The 8,791-nt window shown below is 34.3% G+C and overlaps 1 protein-coding gene across 1 annotated transcript; it reads left to right on the plus strand.

The window, feature by feature from the left end:
* Positions 1–3,125: 3,125 nt before the first annotated feature.
* Positions 3,126–4,690, plus strand: LOC145292200 (dynactin subunit 4-like). The gene has a single exon (XM_080138510.1). The coding sequence runs from the start codon at positions 3,197–3,199 to the stop codon at positions 4,541–4,543; it is 1,347 nt and encodes a 448-aa protein (XP_079994636.1). The 5' UTR covers positions 3,126–3,196; the 3' UTR covers positions 4,544–4,690.
* The last annotated feature ends 4,101 nt before the right edge of the window (positions 4,691–8,791 follow it).

An 8,791-nucleotide genomic window follows, 5' to 3' on the forward strand; every position in this document is an offset into this window, starting at 1 on the left:
CCTCGAATCAGATTTAAATTTTGTCATTTCTCGATGCTTTAAATTTTCAAAGTTTGACGTGGACTGTTTAATATTTCCATCTCTCGACACTTTCAATTTTCAAAGTACGGTGTGAATTGTTTAATATTTCCACTTCTTGATGCTTTAAATTTCAAAGTTCAACAAAATTCGTTTAATATTTCCTTCCCTCAATGCTTTCAGTTTTCGAAGTTCAACACAAATCGTTTAATATTTGCATCTTCTGATGCCTTCAATTTTCAAAATTTGATGTAAATCGTTTAATATTTCCATCCTTCGACGCTTTCAATTTTCAAAAATCCCACTTTCATCTCGACTTTATATTTCACACCAAAATATCTTATTATTAAAAAAAAATGGATTCTTGTTAGCATTCTAATGGCATTATAAATTCCAACCTATTTAGTTCGGTTCTCAGAACTTGACTCCCTGCCATTGCGACTTCAGGTTTTTACTGTGTTGTTTTGGGGGCAAAGCCTCATTAATATGCAAATTAGTCAAACTATAAGCCGAAATCTCTTATGTTATTATAAATAGTAAGATGTTGTTTTTTTTGTTTTGTTTTTTTTACACAGGCATCACCACATTATCAAGGCCAAGAGGCCACTCAAGGATAAGGGTTAAAGAGTGTACAGTAGAAATTGGACAATATAGTAATCATTAGTAATTAAAATTCGGTAAATTTGATAACTTTGTTGTGTGGATTTGTTGAAGGCATTATGAAATAAAGAAAATAGATAAAAAGGAGAGAAAGGTAGAATAACTTCAAGAAAAATAAAGCCTGAAAGAAACCCCACTATCAGCATTCAATCCCTTGGATTCCAAACAGGTTAACTAAAAAGATAATCTCTTTAAGACACTAATACAGAAGGAAGGGGTTACTACGGTGGTTGACAAATCCTCTATCTCTAAAATAAAACGTCTACCCTTACCAGCGTTTCATATGTCTGATAAAACTTGCTATAATGTTTATTTTATTTATTTTTTTTTTTTCACTAAAGCATGGTTTAATTAAAATTATGGTACTTCTGTAGTTTACACACCGTGCTGAAATAATAATGTTATTATTTAGAAACCTATTCTTAAATGGGGAAAAGGAAGAGCTTTGGTAATTATTCTGGATTTTCACCTAACAATTTATATACAACGTAAAAATTTAATTCAACTTGAAAAATAACATGATCTGTAAACTGCAGAAGTACCAACATTATTTATTTAGGAGTAATACCATAACTCATTTTTCTAAATAATTTAGGTGACTAAAATAGGATTTAACTGTAATCTGAAGATGTTTACTTTAAAAATAAATGAAACAGTTTTTGTTCTTATTTAGAGTTCAACCTAATTTTTCAAAAATACAGAAAACACAGAAAAATCTATAATGAATGTATCCGTAGGTGTGTCAGAAATTTCGTGAAAAATATTGAATAATTCCACCACCTCTTTCCAAGCTTATAACTCCTCGAAAAATGTAATTCAAGCCCTATTTTTTTTTCAATTAAAGGAGCAAGGACCAAGGTTTCATTAAAAAAAAAACAACGTAGTTTAAAAAAAAAAAAAAAGGTTTTAAACTTCGGACTTTACGGGTAAATTTCTAAAAAACACTACTTTTTTTTTGTTTTAAATTTGAATATATTATTTATTGATCTTTTATCTTCAATTTGTGATATATAACACTTTGGTGAGTAAATTAATTATTTACTTTTTAATAGACATTTCAAAATGGGAGGCGTGAATTAATTCGACCCCCTGTCTTTCCAAGCTTATAACTCCTCGAAAAATGTCATTCAAACCCTAATTTTTTTTTCAATTAAAAAAGCAATGACCAAGATTTCATTAAAAAAACAAAAAACAAAAAGAAAACAAAACAAAAAAAAAAAAAAAACAAAAAAAAAACAACGTGGTTTTAAAAAAATAAGGTTTTAAACTTCGGACTTTACAGGTAAATTTCTAAAAAAAACACTACTTATTTTAAATTTGAATATATTATTTATTGATCTTTTATCTTCAATTTGTGATCTATAAAACTTTGGTGAGTGAAATAATTATTTACTTTTTAATAGACATGTGAAAATGGGGGTGGGGCATGAATTAAAAAAAAAACGTTTGTCTAAAATATTATATTCGGTTTATTGGAAAGAGCATAAAATTCCACATTGACTCTGAAAATATCGTAAAAATAAAATCATTAGAAAAATTTTGATAGATTTTTAAAGTTTAAAAATTGAAAAATACTGAGCTCGTAAAATTCAATTAATTTCATTACTATTTTTTAAAAAATAATATTTCTATTACTTTTATACAACTTTAATAGTTTATTTTGGAAGTATAATCCATAAAGAAAATAAACACCCCACTTTTAAAAGAGAAAATACGAGTTTTTTTGTTTTTTTTTTAATATTTTATTCGCAGTTTCGTGTTCGGGGTGTCAAAAATTCCTACAAAAATTCTGATCCGTTACCGAACGAAGAAAAAACAATTTTTATGAGTAAACAAAAAGGGACTGTCTCGCGTCGCCTATCTTGAAAAAAAGAATGGTAGATAAGTTCAAAATAATTTAAACTTAGAAGGTAAACCTTGTAATGCTACCCATTTCACATTAATCGCTTTGAATCGTTTAAAACATTTTCTTTATAAAAAAAAAACAACAAAAATTACTTGATCAGTTTATGTTATTTTTGAAATATGACATTTCTGTTTCGTGACGGTTACGTACATCATACGGACTTTATTTATTTAGTTAAATTCTAAATAAGAACCACGTTGTTTACAGGGCGTTGTGACGTTGTGTATAGATCAGCTGTTATAACCTATTTAGTCTTTCTAATGTCATTAGTAGGTTCGAGTTATCTCCCCTTGTCGGTTGTAGTGAAAATTTGTGTACATGAACAATATTTTTGTGTTGTTTTAGTGATTGAAATGCATGCGTCTATGACTTTGAATAGGTAAGTTATTTGAAATAAAAATTTTTAACACTTCTATCCTTTGACTTTGTGCGATATTCTATATGTGTGCCATATTCTATACATAAAAATATTTTGTATATACAAAAATGTTTATTTTTTTTATTATGCAAATAACTGTCGAGTTATCTCCCTTTGTAATGACGTCATACTTCTCGTTCTCACGCGAGAAAAGACGGGATTTCAGCCATAACTAAAGTCGCCATATCACAACTATGGCGACTTACAGAGATATAGAAAAAGTTCGCTATCTTTGTGATTGTGGAAAGAAACATCCACTCTGTTGGCTTTACCTGTGTCGCCATTGCTTCAAGCTGCGATGCGGCGATTGTCTTCTGCACGAGGTGGACACACATTTCTGCCCGTGTTGTCTCGAAAATCTACCGTCAACCGAGGCGAAAATCCGCAAGAATCGATGCGGCAGCTGTTTCGATTGTCCGAGTTGTGGGCATTTGCTGTCCACTCGGGCCACAAACACAATGTCTGTCAACCCCGATGATCCGACAAAGACCACCCCAAAAAAGATGTATTATTTGGCCTGCGGCTTCTGCCGTTGGACCACCAGAGATGTGGGAATCGGTGACAAGTCTGCCGCGACCGGAGGCTGGCAAGATCTAGAGAGCCTCCACTCGGACCGAATCACTTTACTCTTGGAATATTACAAGAAGCTTTCGCTTAAAGAGAACTCCGAGAAGGAACGGGAAAAGTTCATCAAGAGGAGGGGCCATATTTATTACACCGATAAATTCGGCTTGGCTTCTGTCGCTTTAAAGCGTAAAGCCTTGGGGAACAGTTCAAACAGCGGACTTTCTGAGGATGACAACGTTAGCAATGTTGTGATAGAGCCAGCTGAGACCGTGACAGAATTTCCAGAATTGCCAGAAGACGTGTTCACGACCGCGATCGGGTTGAACAAGATCACCACCATCGATCAGAGGATAGCATCTTCAGAGTTTCAACCCTCTTCAGTGAACAATCTTTACCCGCGGCACAAGCACCTGCAAGTCAGGAAATCGGTCAGGTGCAAGAAATGCGACCACAATCTGATCAAACCCGACTACAACTCGGCCTCGATCAAGTTCAAGATCCAGTCCACGGCTATGTATCACGTTCCAGAATTGAGAGTTGCCCGCTTTAATATGTTTTCCCCCCAGAAGGAGGTTCGGGCCGTTTTCACCCTTTCAAACCACGCTGTCTACAACGTGGATGTGGAGCTGCTCCCTGTTGAGGGCGAAGATCTCTATTCCACCGGAAAATTCAATCTGCCGGGAAAAAAGATCGTGCTGGCCCGTCGCGATGAGGATGCCCTCTACGAAGGAAACAACCCCATGGAGAATGTGTTCGACGACGACCCCAATGTTGTCGTCTTTCGAAAGCTGAACAAGTTGGGATTTGCTTTAGGGGTGACGCCCCTGGTTCCCAAGGGTGAAGTAAGAATCGCCTTTGTAATGCGTCATAGTTATAAAAACATTCTTGGCTTGCCTTCTGACAAGGAAGAAGTTCAGACGGTGTGGCTGGAACACACCATCTATGCCTCCCTTGGTCAAGCGGTTCCTGAATAATTATTTTCATTTGGCATTTTCTAATGCTTATATAAATCAGCCCCATGGCTGTCCAAATTGGCTCAGTAAAATCCGGTAAGGACTTACAACTGCCGAAAGGCGACCATACAAAATTGATCTGCTAAAAAAAAAAATACTGATATATTTGCATTTTTTTATAAATTGATGCTTTATATATATAATACATCTTTTTTATTATTATTTTGCTTCGAAACTGGCATTAACTCACAATATAACTCTAAACAATCATTTATTTATTGATAGCTCTATTGCAACTAAAAAAGTAACTATTTAAAAGTTTGAATATTGAGCTTTATTTTGCGTTGGAAATTGATTCATATATTAAAATTGATCAGAACTGTATAAATTTTTTCCCCCTCTTAAATACACACATGTAGTGCAAAGTGCATTAAATATGTGCATGTGACATGCACATATTTAATGCATGTGTGTTTATTTTTAATGTGCGGACATTTTTTTTTTTTCATTATAACTTGGTTTCAACTTTTCGAGAACTGTAACATTTTACCAAAATAAATAAAATGTACGCGTGACTGAAAAAGAATCCAAAGAAACACTAAAATAATTACTAATATGTAAAAGCAGCATTGCAGCAATATATATATATATATATAATCTCAGTAAGAAATAAAATGCAATTTCAATAACTCTGTGTTATTGTTTTACGTAATTCGTTTTTAGCTGTTGTAACGCTTTACCGGATTTCACAGAGTTGATATTGGGAGTTGAGTTCTATAAAGTACCATGGTTTCTACGTGGTGCACTTGCACTGAAAAGTAACGCTTTTCTTTGATTGAACAATATTTTACTTCAACTTCAAGAGAAAATTCACATTCTAATCGACAGTTTAAAGGCTTGAAATTCACTTTAGAATTTTGAAGGGTTACAATATTAAACATTGGAGCAAGTCAACCATTTGATACCAATCATGCTTGTATATATTTGTAATGTTTGAACCAACACATTTCAGGTGAAACTATGGTACTTATGCAGTTTATGCACTTATGTTATCGTACTATTTTTTTTAATAATATTTTCAAGTTTCACAGTATATATGTTTTTAATTTTTTTATTGAACTGCTCATTTTTGCTATGTCTATGCTGGTTATCTCCCTTAGATTTAATGATCCGTTGACATAAGCGCTAGGTGAAAGTACAGAATAGTTACAAAACGTATATACCGTTCATTGGATAAAACAGGGGAGGGTAGAGCGGTGGCCCTTGATATATCTAAGGCTTTTGACAGGGTATGGCACGATGGTCTTCTAAGGAAAATTAGATCATATGGAATCACTGGAAGAATTCATAATGTAATTAAATCCTTCTTAAGTAATAGAAAAATCAAAGTTGTCCTCGACGGACGTACATCCAAACAATATGACATAAATGCGGGAGTGCCTCAGGGGTCTATCCTTGGACCTCTATTGTTCCTGATATTCATAAACGACCTCCCTGATAATATTGTTTCGGAGATGGGTATATTTGCCGATGACACCACTCTCTATAACAGATATGAGGGGAAAACAAATGAACACATATCCAAGAAAATGGCAGAAACACTAGAGGATGACCTCCAATCCGTAGTGGAATGGGGACAAAAATGGTTGGTCTCATTCAATGCTGCTAAGACTAAGCTTGTTTCCTTCAATAACTACAAGAAACCTTCTCTACCACCAATAGCAATGGCCAAGAACACATTGCCTGAAAGTACTTCTTTTAAACTCCTCGGCCTAACGTTTACAGGGAATATGAACTGGAATAGATACATTGAGAGCATTGCCAAGGCTGCTGCAAGGAAGGTTGGCTCCCTCTACCGTGCTAGAAAACTACTTACGCCTGCCAGTATCCTATACCTCTATAAGGCAACCATTCGCCCATGTATGGAGTACTGTTGTCACATCTGGGCTGGTGCGTCTGCTGCTTGTCTCTCGCTCCTGGACAGGGTTCAAAAAAGAGTCGCAAACCTGATAGGTCCTGAACTGTCATCTGGGCTTCAACCTCTGTCCCATCGACGAGATGTTGCATCCCTCTGCCTGTTCTACAAATACTTTAATGGTGAATGCTCTGACGAACTGCAAACACTTGTACCTCCCCGACGTAACTACCCCCGACAAACCCGACAAGCTACTAAGTCTCATCCCTTTACAGTGGAGATCCCTAGGTGCAAGAAAGCCTTTTACTCCAATAGTTTCTTCCCCAGAACTGCGGGTCTTTGGAACTCCCTTCCGGGATTCTGCTTTCCCAACTGCAATGATATGCAGAAGTTCAAGTGTAATATTAACAAACATCTTTCTACTCTTCTCCCTTCATAATGACCCCGCTAATTAATTCCCTAATAGTAGCCCCCTGCTTCAAAGTGGCACTGTGCCTTGTTTGGGGTGAAAATTGAATAAAAAAAAAAAAAAAAAAAAAAACACTCCCCTCTCCCGATGTTAAAAATGGCTTTCTACAATTTTAGAATGGTAACATTAGTACCAAAAATATTATTACGTACTTAAGTGTCATGTCGAAATTAGTATAAACTCCAAATTACGAAGAATAATTTAGAAAAATAATCATAAGTAAAATAGAATTTATCGAGTTTTATTGTATGCTTTAATATGAAAGCTGTGCGTGCAACCAATTCAATATGACAAACTGACTTATCTCCATCGATTTAAATTAAAGGTACGACATTTTTTAAACAATATATTAGAACGTAAATTGTGGATGATTTTTTTTTGTTTGTTTAAAAGTACGTTTTGCACATTTTCTACTGGATTATTTTTCGTAATTTCAACATGACGTGCAATGTTTTCACTTGAAATGTGTTTGGTTAAAAACTCACAAATCTACATAAACACCGAATCTGTTATTACAAAAAAAAAAAAAAATGGTGCTAATGCACTTACTGATCCGCGCTATTTTTTAATCGTATTTTTAAGTTTAATTAAAGTTGTTTTTTATTCAATTTGTAAAGTTAAAGTACAAAAATAGGTACAAAACACCCTCCCCTCTCCATGTTAAGAATGGCTTTTTAAATAATAACGTTATTATTTCAGCACGGATCAATAAGTGCACTAGTACCAAAAAAAATGAACGATATGTTTTACTTTGTGATCCTTAAAAATGAGTATTTTTGTAGGCTTCGACTGAGCTTCAATCTATGGTTCCCCCTCGCCAAACTTTCACAAGAAACACTCGTCTAGCTGAAAACACTATCAATAATTCCCCCCATTCTTTATCTGTGCCTAAACCTAAACGTAGATTCCATGAACAAAACTTCTTTATTAGAACTGCAACTGCACGTCTGTGGAATGGAACTGTCTTCCGTTTTCCAGCTGTCTATAATATGGTTTCTTCAAGTCCAACATAAACAAGTTTCTGATGAGCGTTCCGCCGTTCCAGCGTTCCACTTAAGTTAACAAATTTACCGAACTTCCATTAATATAGATTACTATATTGCCCTTTTGACTACTGTTCATTCTTTAACCCTTATCCTTGAGTGGCCTCTCGGCCTTGATAAGTGGTGACGCCTATGTAAAAAATAAAATAAATTTCTGGCTTGAATTAAAGGTTAAAAACAAAGGTCAAGTATTATTGTTGATTTTGTGCTAAATCAAAGGAAAACTAGAATTTTGCCATGCGCCTCTGTCGTCTCAAAGAACAAAAAATGTGTTGTCTATTATCCCCGCTCTCAAATATTAACTCTATTTAAAAAAGAAAAAAAAAAGCCTTTGACTTCATGTTTTCTTGTAGTCTATTTTTACCGTTAATTCTTATTTCAGTCACGTAAATTAAATTTCAAGTGTAATAATATTTTGGCATTTCACCTGATCACGTTTTACGTAAACCATGTTTTAGTAAAATATAAAATACATTATAAAAAAATACTAAATTATAGCAAGTTGCGCCGTACATATGAAATGCCCAAATGAAAACTCGACCGGAAAATATAGTCACCGTCTTTATAAACAAGGTAAGAGACTAGCTAAGCAATAACGATAACTTAAGGTAATAATTTTTTAGCTAAAAGACAGTTATCGTTCTTCCTTAGCTAGTCTCTTTTGTAAAAGTCTATATTCTCGCTGTGGCGCTGCGTAGGCACTTCAGAAACCCGTGCAGAATGGATAACACAATGCACAAATCGGATGCACACTAAGAACAAAAATAGACTTCACTAATCCTTTTTAGGGTGACAATAAAAATTTAAAAAAATAACTCATAAAAAATGAATTGTTTAGAATA

The sequence above is a fragment of the Euprymna scolopes genome, chromosome 13 (genome assembly GCF_053919585.1).
Source record: "Euprymna scolopes isolate OS-2025 chromosome 13, ASM5391958v1, whole genome shotgun sequence".
Classification (NCBI taxonomy): domain Eukaryota; kingdom Metazoa; phylum Mollusca; class Cephalopoda; order Sepiida; family Sepiolidae; genus Euprymna; species Euprymna scolopes.